Source organism: Heloderma suspectum, chromosome 4 (genome assembly GCF_057233095.1).
Source record: "Heloderma suspectum isolate Gila_16-S chromosome 4, 16-S_ref, whole genome shotgun sequence".
NCBI lineage: Eukaryota > Metazoa > Chordata > Lepidosauria > Squamata > Helodermatidae > Heloderma > Heloderma suspectum.
This window is the reverse complement of record NC_139461.1, coordinates 59140650-59159535: the sequence shown is the minus strand read 5'-3', so window position 1 is coordinate 59159535 and position 18886 is coordinate 59140650. Positions and strand designations below refer to the sequence as shown.

Here is an 18886-nt window from a genome sequence, read left to right as displayed (position 1 = left end):
GCAATTCTTATTCTCCTGAGGAGATCAACTAATTACAAGTTTGGCATAAAGAACTATTTTTATAATTCATTTTGGATGCCTGTCACACCTCCTAATGTGCAAAACATCATTGTCTAAGAATGTGTTAATGGTTTTAACCAAGTTGAATTCATGCAGCAAAGTTTGTTTTCAGTTAATTGCCATAGCTTTCCCCCTATTTAATAAATGAAACTGGTGTCACAGGCTCAAATGCAGATATTTGGAGGGATTAAATCCAAGTTGAGGAAATATATTCCAAGAGCTTTTATCCATAAGTAGCCTCATCCGGTCATAAAGAACTACCTGTATAATTAAATTTTATCTGACAGGTCACAGTTTGCTACATCACTCTCTAATAGTGATCTCAGGTGGTGAGTGTCGACAGGACTGGAGCCAAAACAGGGCTGCTGAGAAACAAGAGGGATATCAACATGCTTGGAGGAACCCCAAGGTTTACAGAAGTACAACAAATATTTTAAGAAGAAAAACCTATCCGGGCAGAACACCCACTGACACAAACCTACCCCTTCCCAAAACAAACATTTACCTAATTCAGAAAAAAGGGACCTCAATCTGTATCTCAGATGTTAAGGAAGCAATTCATAGATCAATGCTATAATCCCAACAAAATCAGTGTAAGAATTCCAAACTCAGAAAGCCAGGTCAAGTCTACAAGTGAATCTTTGATTACAATGACTCTTTGGATAGCTTATATCTCTCCATCTACCAACAAATAAGTGAAAAGGATTTTTTTTTCTCATCTGTATATCTAATTCATTCCCAACTGATGTGCAGAACCTTTGTGGGGAGGTTAATAAGGTGCCAGCAGTAGTTATTGGAGGCAACATGGCAAAGGCAGATCCCTAATGAGAAATTCTTATGTGTACCAATAAGAGTACAAAAACATGCACTGTGTCTAGCCCCAGTGGAGCTGAAGAAATAAGAAGTTGCCCTTCTGGTAGCCATTTTAACTGTGGCTGAAACTACACATTCCATGATGAGCTCCATATTTTCCCTTCTGTGTGGGGTAGAGGTAGGGGGTTACCCCTAAAGCCATAATCAGTTTGGGTGGATTATCCCTGTCAGATAATTATCCAGTTCAAAAACCATGCTCCGTGATCTGCTTTTTCAGTGATATCTATCCCTCTACAAGTGGAAAAAAGCAGCATGGGACAGTGATGTTTAACTGAAAAAATGACAAGAGGATAAGGGGCTAAGCAGCTTCTCTCCACCTATGCAGTCTGTATTTGGCTTGAGGGGGAAAATGTAACTCTTAGGGTGCAATCCTATGCATGTTTAGCTAGGAAAAAGTTCTACAGCTCCCAGCATTCCTTGGCCAATATGGCTGGCTGGGGAAGCTGGGAGTTGTAGAACTTTTTTCTGTCTAAACAGGCATAGGATAGCACCCTTAGTAATGAAGCCTCAGATGACACCAGAAATTGGAAATTATTTTCTGTATGTGGAGTAGCAAACGAAGCATCTGAAGGTTTGGGGGGGTGGGGGGAGGGCATTGGCTTTTATTTTCTTTAAAAGGCCTATTGGCTCCCTGTACTATTTGTTACCCGAGAAGGATGAAGCCAGATTTTGAGGAAAGGAGGGGTGATGACCCTTTGGGTTCAGCATTATTATTAGCATTAGCATTTCTATACCGCCCCATACTTTAAGCTCTCTGGGTGGTTTACAAAAGTTAAAACATTAAATACAATATATAAACTTTAAAAGCCATTTACAAAAAGCACATAAAAGCACACAAACAATATACACAAACAACATTGAACTATCAGACATAACTAAAGACACATCCAGGACAGATTAAAACTCATCATGTGCTGCCAAATGCCTGGGAAAAGAGGTAGATCTTCACTTGGTGCCAAAAAGTGCCAATACAATCAAATGCCAATACAATCTAGGCCTTCATATCCTCACTGTTGAGTTAAATGCCCCCATTACTAACAAAGTCCGCCAAACCAATATACAAAGTGCTCAAAATAACTGGCTCATGAACTATATTGGAAAAGCAAGAGGGGCAATGATAATAATGGCCACCTCATACCAATGACACATTTCTTGCACAGAGATTGTAGGAATTTACATATCAGGAAAACCCATGTGCACCATGTCTGAAGGCAGCACAAGTGCTTGCTCTGCAGTAATCACACATACTTGGATATTACAAATTATACTGGCAAAACAAACACTTGACCATCTTCAAACATAAGTAGTGCTTGTGGCATTTTTCTACACTAAGATTATGTCATGTAGGAAAAATGTCATGCATGAGTAACCCTAAGGAAGAACAGGTAAGGTAAAGATTCCCAGCTTTCATTAAAATTGTAAAAGAATTTAAACAACAAAAACCAGTTACAATAAGATACTGGGACCTGGTAAAACTGATATTAATATCCCATCATATGCCATCAAATGCCTGGGAGTAGAGGACAGTCTTAACCTGGCCTGGAAAAGATGACAATGTTGGCACCAGGCAGACCTCAGTGGGGAGATCATTCCACAGTCGGGGAGCTACCACTAAGAAGGCCCTCTCCCTTGCTGCCACCCTCCAAGCCTCCCTTGGAGGAGACACATGGAGAAGGGCCTCAGATTGTGACCACTGTGTACAGATAGGTTCGTATCAGGAGAGGTGCTCCATCAGGACATGTTATTAACCATTTGGGCTTTTATTTTGTAATATTCTTGCCTCCAGGAGGTGTTTAGTTGAAGGAACATTGTATGAGTAAGGCATCAGAGGGATCTGTTAAAACCCAAAGAGATTAACCCTGGAGATCATTGCAGATTACAGATATCATCCCTAGTTGTACCTGTACTATGAAACCTTAATATAATTACACATTTTTACATTGATATTTGAGCTACTGTAAGATGCGCATCTTTAAACTATGACTAAGGGTGCAATCCTTAACCCACTTTGTACAGGGTAAGTTCTTGTGTGACTTACTTCTGAATAAACATGCATAGAATTACATTGTAAATTGGGAAACTATTTGACCACAGTATCTGATTAGTAAAGTACTTTTTACAAGCATCAAGGGTTAAAAATATGTACGTAATGTCTACCAGAGTTTAGTGACTTCTATTAGAAACTCAAAGACACAATAATTTTATCTCACATTTAACTTAACAATTAGGGCTGATGCAATACCCCAAACCAACACCAACACCATAAAATATATGCAATTGTGGAAGATTTGTCTCTGTCTTGTGTGCTATGGCCCTTTCCACACAAATACTGCTTGTACCAAGGATTTTACCATTCAGGGATTGATAATGCTATAATATATGAAGCATGTTCCTCACCCCCACAGAAGGCATTTGTACATTTTGCATTACAACAGTACGTACTCCAACTATTATACACCATATTCCAAAGCAGTGGTCAGTAAATATGACCCTAAGGGATTGTTGCTTGATAGATCTCTGTCTATCCAAAGCCTATCCAAAGAGCCAGATGGGGCAGGAGAAAGGAGGTGGCTTTTAAAGCCTCCCCATCCTCCATTTAACTTTTTTTCATGGGCCTCTCAGCCTGTCTGGCTTGCTTACCAGGGAGTGGACAGCGACGGACAGGCTCTTGGATCAAGTGGATCCAGACCTCTCCTTCTCCCTCCCTCCCCACTGTCCTGCCCCATTTCTCCCTTTACGACCTCAGAATAGAAGCCATCACAGAGATTTCCGGGAGGGGGGGATCCAGAATCGGATCCCCTCCTCTGCAGTCATAGCTGTATCTATGACTGTGGAGGAGGTCTACACCATCCTATGGCTCCCCGGATGCTGTCTGGGAGTCACAGAATTGCTCTGCCCATGTTCTAGCATTAAGCAATATTTGCAGAAAACAGCCGGATCCATCCTGGAAGTATTACCTTTAATTAAAACAATAATGAAATTTTCTAACTCAAATAAGGACATGAAAAGCCTATTCAGTCTACATAATTGGGCTCATTCAGGCTGACAATTCACTACAGCTGAAAGGAAAGAAATACAATCCAAGACATATTAACAATAAGGAAGATGACAAGGAGAACATTCTGCTGTTTTGTAAACAGAGGTGAGACTAGTAAATAGAGCCTATGGACATCCACAGGAAGGATGGCCTCGCCTGGATAAGCCATAATGCCCAGATTCCCAGCTTTCATTTAAAAAACAAACAAACAAACCTTTGTGGAATCCTAGATATGAGGCAAAATGTGCAGGCACTATTCTGCCCATTTGTTTTATACAAAACTAGCCTGCTCCCGCTGTTCAGTATTTCAGCTAGTGAGTTAGTCAAGAAGGCTAAAGTAACAGACCCACTTTCTGGAGAAATAACTTCCTAGTTTATTTTTTGGAGTGTGTGCATGTGTTGGCGGGGGGGGGGGTCTTCTCTGATAGAGAGGTGATTGCTGCACCATAGAAAACAATTCAGAGACCCAGGATTTTAATTTAGCTATGACTGGAAAGTAGTACGTCCTGTTCGTCAGTAGACAGGCCAATGCAGGGTTGGGACTACAACCTGCTCTAAATGGGGTTACATTCCTTTTGAAGGATCAGGTAAGCAGCTTGGGGGCACTTTTGGATCCAGCGCTGCTCCTGGCCAGGTAGCAGCCTTTGCCCAGCTTTGGCCCATGTTTTCCCTTCCTGGGCAAGGCAGAGCTGGCCACAGTGGTCCATACCTTAAGCACCTCTCATTTAGATTAAACATGCTCTACATGGGGCTTGTCTTATAAAGCGTTAGGAAACTAGAGCTACTGTAAAACATGGAAGCCAGATGTAACATAACACCAATCTTGAAACAGATTTACTGGCTTCTTATTTATTTCTAAACCCAATTCAATTCAAAGAACTGGTTCTTACCTATAATGCCTTAAATGGCTTGGGGCCAAGGTATCTGAGAAATTCCATCCTCCCATATGAACCTGCCAAGAGACTACACTCATCATGTGAGGCCCTATTATGTGCTCCACCCCCTAGAGAAGTGAGGCTGGTGAGAACCCAAGACAAGGCCTTCTGTGTAGCAGTGTCTCAGTTGTGGAACTCCTCACCCAAGGAGGAAAGGTTGGCTCCCTCATTATTGGCCTTTAGGTGGCTGGTAAAAAACATAGTTTTTTAAAAACAAAACTTCGAGGACAAAATCACTGGTCTTGATACTGTTGCTAGTGCAGTTCCCGTTGAAGTGTCTGATGCCACCATTTGCCTGATTTTGTGGGGTCAGTTTCAGTTGTTGTGGCCTGATGATGTAGGCAAGGTGCTTGCAGCAATGCAACCGACCATGTACCCTCTCGATCTTTGCCCCCCTTGGCTAATAAAAGATAGTGGAGGGGGTGTGGCTGGGTGGGTCTAGGGTGTGGTGAATGCTTCCCTTCAGGAAGGGGTGGTCCCTGCTATTCTTGAGGTAGTAGAGCAACCACTCCTGAAGAAGCCCACTCTGGACCCAATGGTATTAGACAACTACCACCCAGTTGCAAATGCCCCTTTCTTAGGGAAAGTTCTGGAAAGGGTAGTGGAGGAACAACTGCAAGCACTCTTGGAGGATACTGATTACCTAGACCCATTTCCATCTGGGTTTCATCCTGGTTACAAGACTGAATCAGCCTTGGTTGGCCAGATGGATGACCTTTATCGAGAGAGGGACAAGGTGAGTGTAACACTGTTAATTCTGCTTGATCTCTCACTGGCTTTTGATACCATTGACCATGGTATCCTTCTGGATTGACTCCGTGGAATGGGTATCAGAGACACTGTGTTACAGTGGTTTCGGTCCTACCTGCAGGGCCAATTTCAGAGAGTAACATTGTGTGACCATTCTTCACCCCCTTGACAGTTGAGCTATGGGATTCTGCAAGGTATCATCTTGTCCCAATGTTATTTAACATCTATATGAAGCCACTGGAAGCGGTCAATAGGGGATTTGGAGCCAAGTGCCATCAGCATGCTGATGACACACAGCTCTATCTCCCTGTGACATCTGAATCAGGAGAGGCTGTGCAAGTCCTGGACCAGTGCCTGAACTCAGTAATGGGCTGAGTGAGTGCCAATAAGCTGAAACTGAATCCTGGCAAGACGGAAGCCCTGTGGATGAGTGGTTCCCGAGCCCAGGAGATAGGCTCATTGCCTGTTCTGGATGGGGTTGCACTCCGTCTGAAAGATCAGGTCTGTAGTTTGGGGTTATTCCTAGATCCATCACTGTTGCTGGAGGCCCAAGTGGCCATTTTGGCTCCGAGTGCCTTTTACCAGCTTTGGCTGGTTCGCCTCTCCTGGACAGAGACAGCTTGGCCACAGTGGCACAGGTGCGCTAGTAACCTCAAGACTGCATTACTGCAATGCACTCTTATGTGGGGTTGCCCTTAAGGCTGCTCCGGAAGCTGGAGCTGGTGCAGAACGCAGCAGCTCAGCTGTTGTCAGGTGCTGTCCCTTTTCAGCATGTAACTCCTTTGCTGAAGGAACTGCACTGGCTGCCTTTCCGTTACTGGGCCAGGTTTAAAGTTTTAGTACTACTGTACAAAGCCCTAAACGACTTGGGACCAGAATACCTCAAACAGCACCTTCTCCCTTACCAACCTGCCTGGTCACTGAGGTCATCGGAGGCCATGCTCCTGGTGGTTCCACATGGACCTATGGCCCGACTGGAGTCCACCTGGAGAAGAACCTTCAGTGTGGCGGCCCCCTTTCTTTGGAACTCTCTGCCCCTGGATGTCAGGCAAGCACCAACACTGTGTTGTTTCCAGTGCCTCCTGAAAACAGCACTGTTCCAGGATGCATACCTTAATTGACCAGTCACGGTTTCTATTGGTACTCTTTTTTTTAAAGCATAATTTTATTGTGGTGTTTTAATCTTTTTATTCTTTTACTGTTTTATCTTTTGAGTTCTCAGCTCAGAAATCTGTTTTAGATATGAAGCGGTATACAAATATTGTAAATAAAATAAATAATAAGTAAACAAGTCTGTCCAAGCTTTCCATCTATGTATCTTACTGGCCCCTTTTGCCTGAACAGGTCAAAGTGCTTCAAAGATTACAGCTCCACCAAATTACAATGTAATAAGCGCATATTTGAAGTAAATTGACAGAAGTTATTAGCCCATAAAAGTTTACTGGTCCAACTGAAAAAGCCAACCTTTCAAGTAAGCGTTTCAAAGCTTGCTGTACATATCCTGCACCAGGTACCCTATAGCATAGCACAACAGCCATCAGCTTCAGAATTCTCCCTTCTGTCATTCTCATGTCCATCTTTACAGCAGGCGAGCAGGATGGCATACAGCCGCCATACTACTCTGCTGCACTTCCCCAGCAGAAGTTTAATAACAATGTTGTTACAGTTGCCAAGCTCTGCTTACATTCTTCTGACTGGAGGGAGAGAGTATGTGCGGTTGACACCACAAAGAATTATGGAAGATGTACATGCAGTTCTATGACTTCTGGCTTTTATCTCTTTTAAGGCAGGAAGACAGAGTTGCAAGCACAGCCACTACAGCAAAACACTATTTAATCCAGGCCAGGGAACAATATTGCACTATGTTGACAGTAGGAGGATGAGCATATGCCATTTGCCATCTGGTTTCTTGCCCAGGGGCAATTGCTACTTGCTCCAAGCAAATAAAAAAAACTACATGGATGTTTCAAACAGTATTTCTTTAACTGGGCAGGAAAGCAGCACACTCATAATTTTTATTTTATGTATTTATGTATTATATTTTAATCTGCCCAATAACCTGTACAAGAGTAGATGTTTAGCAGGATATGACTGAATACCTCAAGTCATAGATCATAGATGAGACAGTCTTCATATTCCTGTCAGCACTATGAACTAAGGCCAGTTTTCAATACTGGTGTGTGAGTGTTTCTCACAGATAATCATTGCATCAGTGATGCTATCTAGCCATCTCATCCTCTGCCGTCCCCTTCTCCTTTGGCCTTCAGTCTTTCCCAGCATCAGGGTCTTTTCCAGAGAGTTTTCTCTTCGCATTAGGTGGCCAAAATATTGGAGCTTCAGCTTCAGTATCTGTCCTTCCAATGAGCAGTCAGGGTTGATTTCCTTTAGGATGGACTGATTTGACCTCCTTGCAGTCCAGGGCACTCGTAAGAGTCTCCTCCAGCACCACAGTTCAAAAGCATCAATTCTTCGGCGCTCAGCCTTCCTTATAGTCCAGCTCTCACAGCCATACGTTACTACTGGGAAAACCATAGCTTTGATTAGACGGACCTTTGTCGGCAAGGTGATGTCTCTGCTGCTTACTATGCTGTCTAGGTTTGCCATAGCTTTCCTCCCAAGGAGCAAGCGTCTTTTAATTTCATGGCTACAGTCACCGTCTGCGGTGATCTTGGAGCCCAAGAAAGTAAAATCTGTCACTGCTTCCATTTCTTCCCCTTCTATATGCCAGGAAGTGATAGGGCCAGATGCCATGATCTTAGTTTTTTTTAATGTTGAGTTTCAAACCAGCTTTTGCACTCTCCACTTTCACCCTCAACTGCATAAATTATGCATGACAATAAATTGGTCCTTTGACCAGCATGGACAAAATGAACAACATATAAAGGTAAAGGTAAAGGTGTCCCCAACCAGTCGTGTCCGACTCTAGGGTGCGGTGCTCATCCCCGTTTCTAAGCCGAAGAGCCAGCGCTGTCCGAAGATGCTTCCGTGGTCATGTGGCTGGCATGACTGAACACCGAAATGCACGGAACGCTGTTACCTTTCCCACCGAGGCGGTACCTATTTATCTACTTGCAATTTCTTGCTTTCGAACTGCTAGGTTGGCAGAAGCTGGGAATGAAGACGGGAGCTCACTCCGTCACGCAGCACTCGGGTCTCGAACTGCTGACCTGCCGACCTTCCAGTCTGCAGTTCAGCATCTTAACCACTAAGCCACCGCACAAAGTGATTTTAATTTATTTAACTGCAACACTGACTTAATACTTTCTTTATATATAAGCTATGTACAGGGTGAAGCCTATAAGAAATTGCATTTCAAGAATGTGAAAAAATAATAAATACTGAATAGAATTTGATATTAACTTGTTGCTGCAACTGTATATGACAAAATAATGAGACTTAAGGCAAATCTTTAAATACATATGCAGATCTTTAAAGCTGTAGTAGAATTATATTTACAAAGATGTGCATTTATTGGTTAAATTCTGTAATCAGAACAGAGCAGAGCTTGTGTGACTGAATCACTTGACTAAATTCGAAGTTCATATTATATATTAATATAATACTGAACACAGACTAGATCCAATGATTTCAGGTCTTATGGGTCCTCCACCTTTATGGGCCTGTGGGCACATTTGGAAATTGTCGTGGGCACCATCACAAAATGGCTACTGTGGGGGGGATCATCGCTAGTCACAGGTAATCACTATTCCTATCCTGATCTCATGCATCCCCACCAAACATACCTCCAATGGCAGTGGGACTGAGAGAAAAGCCTCCCCTAAATATCTTAAAGCCTGGACAGTCTCACAAGGAAGAATGCAGTCTTCCAGATACCCTTGCCCCAAGCAACACAGAACTTTATAGGTCACAATCAGTACCTTGAACTGTGCCCAGAAACAGACCAATAGCCAGTGAAGCTGTTGTAAAAAGGGAGTAATATGCTCCCTGTAACCAGCCACAGCCAACAGTCTGGCCACAGCAATCTGGACCAGCTGAAGTTTCTGAACAGTTTTCAAAGGTAGCCCCATGTAGAGCATGTTACAGCAGTCCAAAGAAGATTAAACGAAAGCATGTGCCCCTGTGGTCAGATCAGACATCTCCAGGAATGGGCGCAATTGGCACACTAGCCTCAGTTATGCAAACATACTCCTGCCTACCACTGAAACATGGGCATTCAGGTTCACGGCTGAATCCTGGAGTACACTCACACTGAAAACCTGAATCTTCAAGAGGAATGTAACCCCATCCAGCACCGGCTGAGTCCTTATCCCCTGATCTGCCTTTCAGCTAACCAGGGGCACCTCTGTCTTATCTGGATTATGCTTCAATGTGTTTGTCCTCATTCAGTCCATTACCAAAAGACACTGATTTAGAACTCGATCAGATTCCTTGGATTTAGATGGAACCCCCCAAACTCTTGACAACCTCTCCCAGTGGTTTCATGTATATGTTAAATAGCATGGGGGACAAGATGGAACCCTGGCAGACACGAAAGGCCAACACTCACGACATCAAACAGAAGTCCCTCAGTACCACGTTCACAAATAGCCCTTTCGAGAAGGACCAGAACCACTGTAGAACAGGATGTTTCAGGAGTCCGTTGGTTTGATTTGAAAAGTTGCGAAATGAAGTACTAGGAGAATCTCTCCTCCATTTGAGTGCACACACATATGAGTTTATGTAAGGGAGTAGAAGGAACAAGAAATGAGACCTAGAAAGTAAAAAGATAAGAACAAAAATAGGGCAAAGGCAAAAGAGATTGTTGTAGCAGCAGGAAATATATGCTGTTAAGAACTGTGATATTAACTACAGAAAGAAAGTGTGAAAGTCAGGATGATTCATCGTAGCAAACTGAAAAAAAAACTTTTCCTTTGCGAACTTCATTTAAAGGAGAGGGACTTGCATGACAACAAGACTTACACCATCCTGACAACTCCTTTATTATTGCACTCCTTTATAATTCCTTTATTATTGAAAAGGAAGCCCTCGTATGTTATATACAGAGGCTGTTAAGCATTGGAGGGTATGGGGGAAAAGGAGTTGAAAGTATTATGAGCGCAGTCCAAGCCTGCAGAAGGAAAACAAAGGAGAGAAGCATACATGGGGGGTGGGGCGGGGCGCTGGAGAGAGGGAGAGAGACAGAGAGAGAGAGAGAATGAGAATGAGAATGCAGTGACTGGGGAAAGGCCTAGTTCAGATATATAACCAAACCAGGATTTAGGAATCAGGAGTAGGTCTTGGAATACTATACACCCTTCAACACCCTCCACCTACTTTTGCCATTACACACCCCATTCCCAACCTAGGTTAAAAAGTAACCAGGTGTGCTTCCAAACTTACTTAGAGAACCATGATTAAATATAGGTTCTCAGAAAGTATTTAGAAGTACATCTGGTTTCATTTTCATATGGATTAGCAACAATTACACATAACACCAAAACTGCAGCAAGGATGATGGGTGGGAGGGGAGAGACAGGGGAGGCTCAAAAACAAATACAGACAGGGTTTGGAGAATTATGGGAGCAAAAGAACCTATTGTGGGTTCTTTCCCTGACCCGTGCATGCTGGGCACGCAACCACAATTTGCATATTTACCTCTGATTCGGCGTGGGATGCTGTGTTGTCCGAACCCAGCATGTGGTGCAGCTTCTTACCCACCCTACAACCCACAGTTTGCAGTAGGGTTATGGTGTGGGTGAGAGGCCACCTCCACCACACTGCATGCTGGGTTCGGATGACATGGCAACCCATTCTGCATTGTGGGTAATTATGCAAATCGAGGTCACGCGACCAGCACGTGGAAAGGTGGAAGGAGAACCGACGATGGGTTCTTTCGCTCCTGTGATCATCTGAATGCAGCCAGAACGTGTGCACAATCTTATGGCATATTCCCTAAACCTGAGTTCAGTTGAACCCGAGGGATTTTACTCACTTTCTTAGCCAATCCAGTTGTTTCTTGCATTGCTTATATAAAGGAGTGGTGATGCCCCAATAAGCACATATGCAGTGAACACAAACGATTAACACATGGAAATATTTCAAAGGATATTTGAAATATTGAATAAAGAAATATGAACAAGAGGGGAGCTCTTTGTGAAGCCCACAACCAAGCATGTAATTATTCTAAGTCAAATGAGAAAGAAAAATAAGACTGAGTGAATGTTAGCCTATGAAGTTAGCAAAAGTAGAGCGTTTCTCTATCAAACGTAACAAAGGTTAATACTGAACAATATGGGGGTATCAAAACATGGAATGAAATACCCCCATTAACATGCTTTGTTCATAGCAACCTTTTGTAAGGCATCAATGGAAAGCAGTATTAATGGCTCTATTGCATGAAAACTCTGGTTTTAGTTGTGCTATTTGCACAGTTCCTTGTCATTCAATCAATGAATTTCAGGAAAACAAAAGGAACATTGAAGGAGAATACAGAGCAAATACAGGCCTCATGTAAGTAGAATGAGATAGTATGTCTTGAATGTGATCTAACAATTTCACCAGCACAAAGAAGAAAAATTAAGATTACAATCTTAAACAGGTTTACCAGTGAGTAAGCCTCATTTAATACAGTTGGACTTACTTCTGAGTAAACATCCAAAGGATTGCACTGCATACTATCAGAAAAGCAGACTTGTTTAGTTGGTGGACACATATGCCATAGTCATGAGTTGAAAAAATGGAATGATGGCATTTCATAAAGTTCAAAGTAATTATAAAAATAAACTGAAAAGTTATATTTATAAAGAGACATACACTGAAAATCTAGAATGACCTCCTTTCTTTCTCCTTACGTAGTCTCTTCTAGACCAAGGGTTCTCAAATGTTCTACCCTCTTGGGCCCCGTGAGAAAGCTGAAAATGACTGAGGCCCACCAATCACAAAATGGAAGTGCTGGGGCAGTAACAAAATGGTGGCAGATGGAGACATAGTTTGGCATTATCAGCTGGCAATTGCTGATATAATTTTATTTTGATACATACACCCTCTTTGGACATTGCCATATTCTTTGCACACAGTGATCTCTTGCAGCCGGGAGTTCCATAATTCAGCCCTCCTCAAGTTAAGTACAGATATTGGCTCTGGAGGTATCAACCCTCAGTCTCCCTATATCAGGGAGAATTTGCTGATCCAGAGGCTCTAATCTAAGTAGAGGACACTTCATTTTATATTGTTTTCCTGTACCCACACATGCCTCTCAAACTACTTTTACTCATCTCCTGCTATTTCTCCTTCCACACTTAACTTGTAACCTATCACCACACACTGCAAGTTTCATTCATCCCTTTCTCTTGCTGGAAGAACCGGGTGCACTGCAGCACTGAGGCCCACCTGAAAGTGGGTTGAGACCCACTGGTGGTCCCCAGCCCACCGAGAAATGCTGTTGTAAACTAATAGCTTTTTTTAATGATTCAGCACTTTTACACTGAATTAGCACTATATACTTTCCCTGTTCAAGTGTGTTAATAAATCATAATAAACAAGACAGAAATCAAAATGGAATTCTCTGTGAGCCTTTTTAGACATTAGGCATGTGTACATTTTAACAATTATTACTAACTAGAAGTGCTCTAAGATACTGTTCTGTGTATGCATGCAATTATACTAGCATTAATAAATTCTTGTATTCTCTATCAACCGAATTAAAAATCATGCTGTCAATTTCAAGCCATTTTCCCCATTTCTCTATGCCTTCTTATGTCCATCACTCAGATGTTGTTTAAACAGCAGCAGATCCTACATTAGATTCACACAGAGAACAAAACTTCACACCACAGAGTTGTCCCAAGATGTCAGTACAGTTCTATGTAAGAACAATGTCTGATGAACTACAAAGGTTGTTGATCTGGTGAATGACAATTATACTGTCACCTAGTGGCAGCCAAGATTCCATCAGGCTGCAGAGCAGAGGGAGAGAATAGAAGCAGGGCCTATTCCATCATCTCTGCTGAGAAACCAGCTGCCTTTGACCCTTGCTCAATTGTCACCTAACAGGAGCCATTCTATCAGGCTACCTGCACTTTTCTATCCCAGCAGTCATTATAAGAACTATAACTTTAGGAACTGGCACCTAAGCTTGCTTTTTTACTTCTCCCCATTTCCATACCTTTGTGTGCGTGTGCGCACATGTGTGTGCGTATATTATGTCTTTTAGATAATAAACCTGAGGACAAGAACTGTCCTACTGTTGATATTTGTAATCCACCCTGGGAGCCATTTTGGCTACAAAGAGGGGTAAAATGCTTTTAATGATAATATAGCAACTGTACCATCAAGATGTGGTCCTGACTGAAGCATCTCAGATACAAATAAATACTATATTGTTACCTCATGGTTTCTGTTACTATGTGTGTTTTTAAATATATTATTGCTGATAAAATACAAGGTAAAGGCAAATCTAACTTGAGCACGCTCCGGGAGACAGCGCAGGACAGGAAAGCCTGGCGTGCTATGGTCCATGGGGTCACGAAGAGTCGGACACGACTGAACGACTGAACAACAACAACAACAAAAGGCAAATCTATAGGGTCCAGTACAGGTCCAATATCAATAAAGGTCCATTATTCATTTGCTTTTTTCACGCCTTACATCAGGCATTACATCATGCCTTAATCCTCTTATGCTAATGACATTGTTATGAGCCCCAGCAGCTCTTTGAAATATTTGTAAAACTATTTTATCAAACTTCACCCACTTCCAGAAGGGGTAGCCATGCTTTTCTGTAGCAGCAGACAAACAAAACAAACATCAGAAACAAAATAGTCTTGTAGCACCTTAAAAACTATATATATATATATATATATATATATATATTGACATAAACTTTCGTGGATTGGAGACCACTTGATGAGATGCAAGTGGACTCCAGGCCATGGAACCTTATACCATAATAAGTGTTTGTAAGATGCTTCGAGGCTTTTGAACTATTTCATACTCCATGAACTCCTCAACAATTATGGGGTCAGTTATCCTGCAGTGTTTCATCTCTCCCAACTGCCATCACCACCTTTTCAAGGTGTGAAAAATTACATTTCACTTCGTAAACCATTAGGGGTCCACAGTTTACCCCTATTGAAATGAATGGGAAAGTGAAACTACCAAATTCCTAACTTGATTGAGGCCCATTCTATCCCCAGCAACTTTTCAAAATAGGGTAGGGGAAAGCTTAGCATTTTGCCTGTATTGTAAATTCCATTTTATGTGATTATACCACTTCAAGAGCACTCGACTAGATTTGTTCTGGTTTTGTATTTTCCCCCTGTACATTCCTATGTGTACAGGAAAAAAATTGCTGACTGCAAAAATCCACTGGATCCCAGGTGTACATTTTACTCTGGGGATTAAAGCCAACTTGGAGAAGAATTATTTTGACACAGGAGTTAATACACTAAGAAAGCAATCCTATGCCCACTAGACAGCGGCTAGACGGGCATAGGATATGCCATTTTCCAGGAACCGACCTCCCCCCAATTTTGCACTGCCTCAGAGGCAGTGCGGAACAGCCCTGTCCTCCACGCTCGCAAGACAAGCACGGAGCAGCCAAAAAGGGGAGTGGCTGGGGGCGTTCTGGGGAGGGCGTAACTGCGTTTACAACACAGCCAATGTGTTGTACAGCAGCCTCCTTCCCCGCTCTGTGCTCCTACGGCTAGAGAGCTGCAACTGGCTGTCTAGCCAAAAAAGGCAGGGCAGGAGAAGCATGGAGGGAATGACCCCCTCCGTGCTTCTGCTGCCCTGCTTAGGATAGCGGTAGCCTCTGAGTTCGGAGGTGGACGCCTATCTCGATAGGATTGCACCCTTAGGGTGCAATCCTATGGCCACTAGTTAGAGGCTAGACAGCCATAGGATACGTTGGGTCCCTGAGAACTGACCTTCCCCCACTCCCGCACTTTCTTATAGGCAGTGCGGAACAGCCCCGCAATTGGAAGAGGAATGTGGAGCGGCCAAAACAGGGCTTTCCTGGGGGCATTCCAGGGCGGGGAAGGCAGAAATGCCAGTACGACACATCCAACGTGTCGTCTGGCAGCTGTTTCACCCGCTTCGCCTTCCCGTGACTAGACACCCGAAATTGGCTGTCTAGCTGCAGATAACGGGGAAGCTGAAGCGCGGAGGGGATGATCCCTTCCACGCTTCTCCTGTCCTGCATTGGATAGGTGGTTGCCTCCCAGTTCGGAGTGGCCACCTGTCCCAGTAGGATCGCTCCCTCTGGGTGCAATCCTATGAATATTTAGCCTGAAAAAAGTCCTACAACTCCCAGCATGCCCCAGCCGGCTGGCTGGGGCATGCTGGGAGTTGTAGGATTTCTTTTCTGTCCAAACATACATAGGATTGCACCTTTATAGTGCAAACTTGCAATGTTTCTTTGTTATGTTCTTTAGGGCGGGACTTTTGGGGTATAGCCAGACCCCCCTCATTATAAGCCCAGTATTTTCCCTACACATTTTTTGTTTCTGTTTTGCTTTCCCTTCTGTTAACATTGCAAGGGTCCAATGTACCCCAACAATTGTGTTTTTGAAACGAGATAGCAATAAAAATTTATTTTTCCTATTAAACTGGAATCATTTTTAAATCAGTCATACTCTTTATTTCCAGTTATGACTGTTGGATCCCAATAGTAGATTGACACTGTCAAAAATGGTGGTGGAAAATTAATAAAAACTAATATTTTAAAATATTTCCTTACATCTGCAATTATGTTGGTCAGTGATGTACACAGACAGTAATGTACACAGACTCAGCACAGAAAAGAGAATGAGAAAGATAATTTTTATGAATCACAACACTGGCTAATGACAAGCTCACATATATATAAAAACTATTACTCTGATCCAGCTCTAGTTGCATACAGTTATACATGACCAGTTGTTACAAAAATCATTACAAAATCACCATCATACCAGGGGTTGGGGGAAAGCGATTAGCCAGTTGTTCTAGATATAACACATTCTTTACTTCCCTGTATTTAAATTGCACTAAGCTCTTTTAAACAAATACAGGGTGAACTAATCCAGGGATGTATTCCTTGTCTGCCCTCATCATATCAGAATTCTGTATCATATGCCACCTAATCACTTTTCATTTCAGTATCTCTCTGCTGTAATAAAGTAATTCAGTTGGAGAAGGATTAAATCTTATTTTAATAACCTGGGTGAAGAGTTCCCCTTGTGAACATAATTCCCGTATTTCTTTGCATTCTGGCGTAAATAACCGTGCAAAAACATGAAAGAAACCCACGCTCCTCCCAGCAGATTTTTTTTGTACTATCTACACAGATGTGCTATAAAAGATTCCTTGTACCACTGCATCCCTCCCTGCTGTTGTTCCTCTGCCCTACACAACAGCCTCTCAATTCAAAGAACAGGCATTAATTTTAAATGTTGCCAGGGTGTCACTGCCCCTTGTTTTCCATCATCCGCCTTTCTTCAGCTTCCGTTTCTCCGCTCCTTCCTCCCACCCCTCTTGCCCGTCACCTGCTCCCTCCCAGGCGCCCTTGTTCTTCCAGGTCAGCTCTCTACACACCTTCTCTGCCTATTCATCCAGGGTGTGTTTGTACGCGAGGGAGGCGACGGCGAAAGAAAGCCATGTCAAGGCAACTGACTACATTGCATCGTTAACAAGGGAAAAAAGCTTGCTCACACACACACTCCTTCCGTTCACCAACCCACAGGCACAACTCCTCGCCAAGACTACCGTAAAACACACGCACACACGGCCTCTGTTGGTTCCCTAATCTCTCCCATCGCCACCTGCACCTCCATACCCCCAACGCCTTTGCCGGATCACAAAGGCCTGCCTCATGCACCGGCAATACCAGGGGCTGCCCCTTCTCTTCTTTCCCGCTCGTCACCAAGTCTACCCGAAACCTGATCTACCAGGCACCTTTGTCGCCCCGCTCCACGCACACATCCAAGCTGAGAGACCCTCTTCATTGCCGTCTCTCTCGCTTTTTCCTCCTCCGGCCAGTCTGTTCCCACAATGACAGCCGCTCCCATCAATTCCAAGGCCTGGCCTGCCTTCCCCGCAGCAGGTGCCTCAGTTTCCCTACCCTTCGCCTCCACCCCCACCCCCCACACGCAATTTACCTAGTGCCACCTCACAGGCTTTGCGCAGCTGGGAATGGTGCGCCTTCTTCACCTCCTTGTCGGCCAGGATCTTCTCCAAGGCCCGGGTCAGGAACATGTTTTTCGTCTTCTTCCCCTCATACATGGGGACGCGAGGAAAGTGAGGGGAAAAGAGCGAGCGAGCGGTGGGGAGACTCTGTCTCTCTGCTTTGGGCTACAGCTACCCCGGCCGCGCCACCGGGTGAGAACCGAAGCAGCTTCCCGTGAAATTGCTTCCCGGCTGAAAGGCGACTGAGGCTGGGATCGGACAGGGCGGCTGCTGCGGCCCCCTTGCTCGCCGCCGGGGAAGAAAAAACTGGCTCTCCTAGGAACTCCGAGCTCTCAGCCCCGGAGCTGCCCGCTCGCCTCAGCCTCCATTAGCAGCGGCGTTGGCAGGCGTAGCAATAGCGGCGGCAGCCTCCCGCTCTCGCCATGTTGGAAGGAAACGACGTCAAGGCCGCGGCCCGAGTGGCTGCAGAGGAGGAAGCGGCAGCGGCGCCGGTGGTAGGTGCTGCTGCTGTTGTTGCTCCAAGCCCGGGCGGAGGAGGCGGCGGCGGCGCAGCCGCAGGGAGGGACCGAGCAGAACGGCAGCACCAGCCGCGCTAGCGAGGTTGAGCTAGGACTGGCTGTCGGCCCCACGCAACAGGTGTGAGGAGGGGAGGGGCCTGGTCTTCTTCGGAGAGGAATGGGGAAGAGGCTGAGCGGCGCAGAGGTACTGAGTGGAGCCGGAGCCCGGCCGCCCGGCCGCCCGCTCCCTCCGGTGGTTCACCCGCCCTCGGTGTTTGTACGTGGGAGCTTCTCTTTCCTTCCCCCTGCCACATTTGATTTCCCCTCAGATGCTTCCCGGTGATGGTAAAGGCTCCATCCGGCCAGCCCAGGAAGCCAGCCCGGTCCGCTTGTTCCCTCAGACTCGAGAAAGGAAACGAGGCGGGCCCCGCCCCTCCTCCATGCTTCCTTCCAGGCAAAGGCCGCTATGGCTCCGTGATGATGAGGCGTAAGAATTGATCGGCACGCTGGAGTCTGCTCGTTCAGCACCCAGGCTAGCCCAGGCCGGGTTTTCTCTCCCATTATCTATGGCCACTAAATTAGCATAGGAAAGCTAGGAACAGCGTGTTGTGGTTAGTACTTCTCTTGTG

The 18886-nt window shown here is 44.5% G+C and overlaps 1 protein-coding gene across 2 annotated transcripts in view; it reads right to left on the bottom strand.

Annotated features, from left to right (window-relative positions):
- The window catches only part of ARFGEF1 (ARF guanine nucleotide exchange factor 1), an 84813-nt gene extending 66142 nt beyond the window's left edge, over positions 1-18671 (bottom strand). The window contains exon 1 of one of the 2 annotated variants that reach the window (XM_084849358.1): positions 17733-18671. In XM_084849358.1, the coding sequence (XP_084705484.1) occupies positions 17733-17856 (124 nt within the window). In that variant the 5' untranslated portion in view covers positions 17857-18671. The remainder of the gene's footprint in view (positions 1-17732) is intronic. The other variant, XM_084849357.1, reaches the window with a different exon arrangement.
- Positions 18672-18886: the final 215 nt, after the last annotated feature.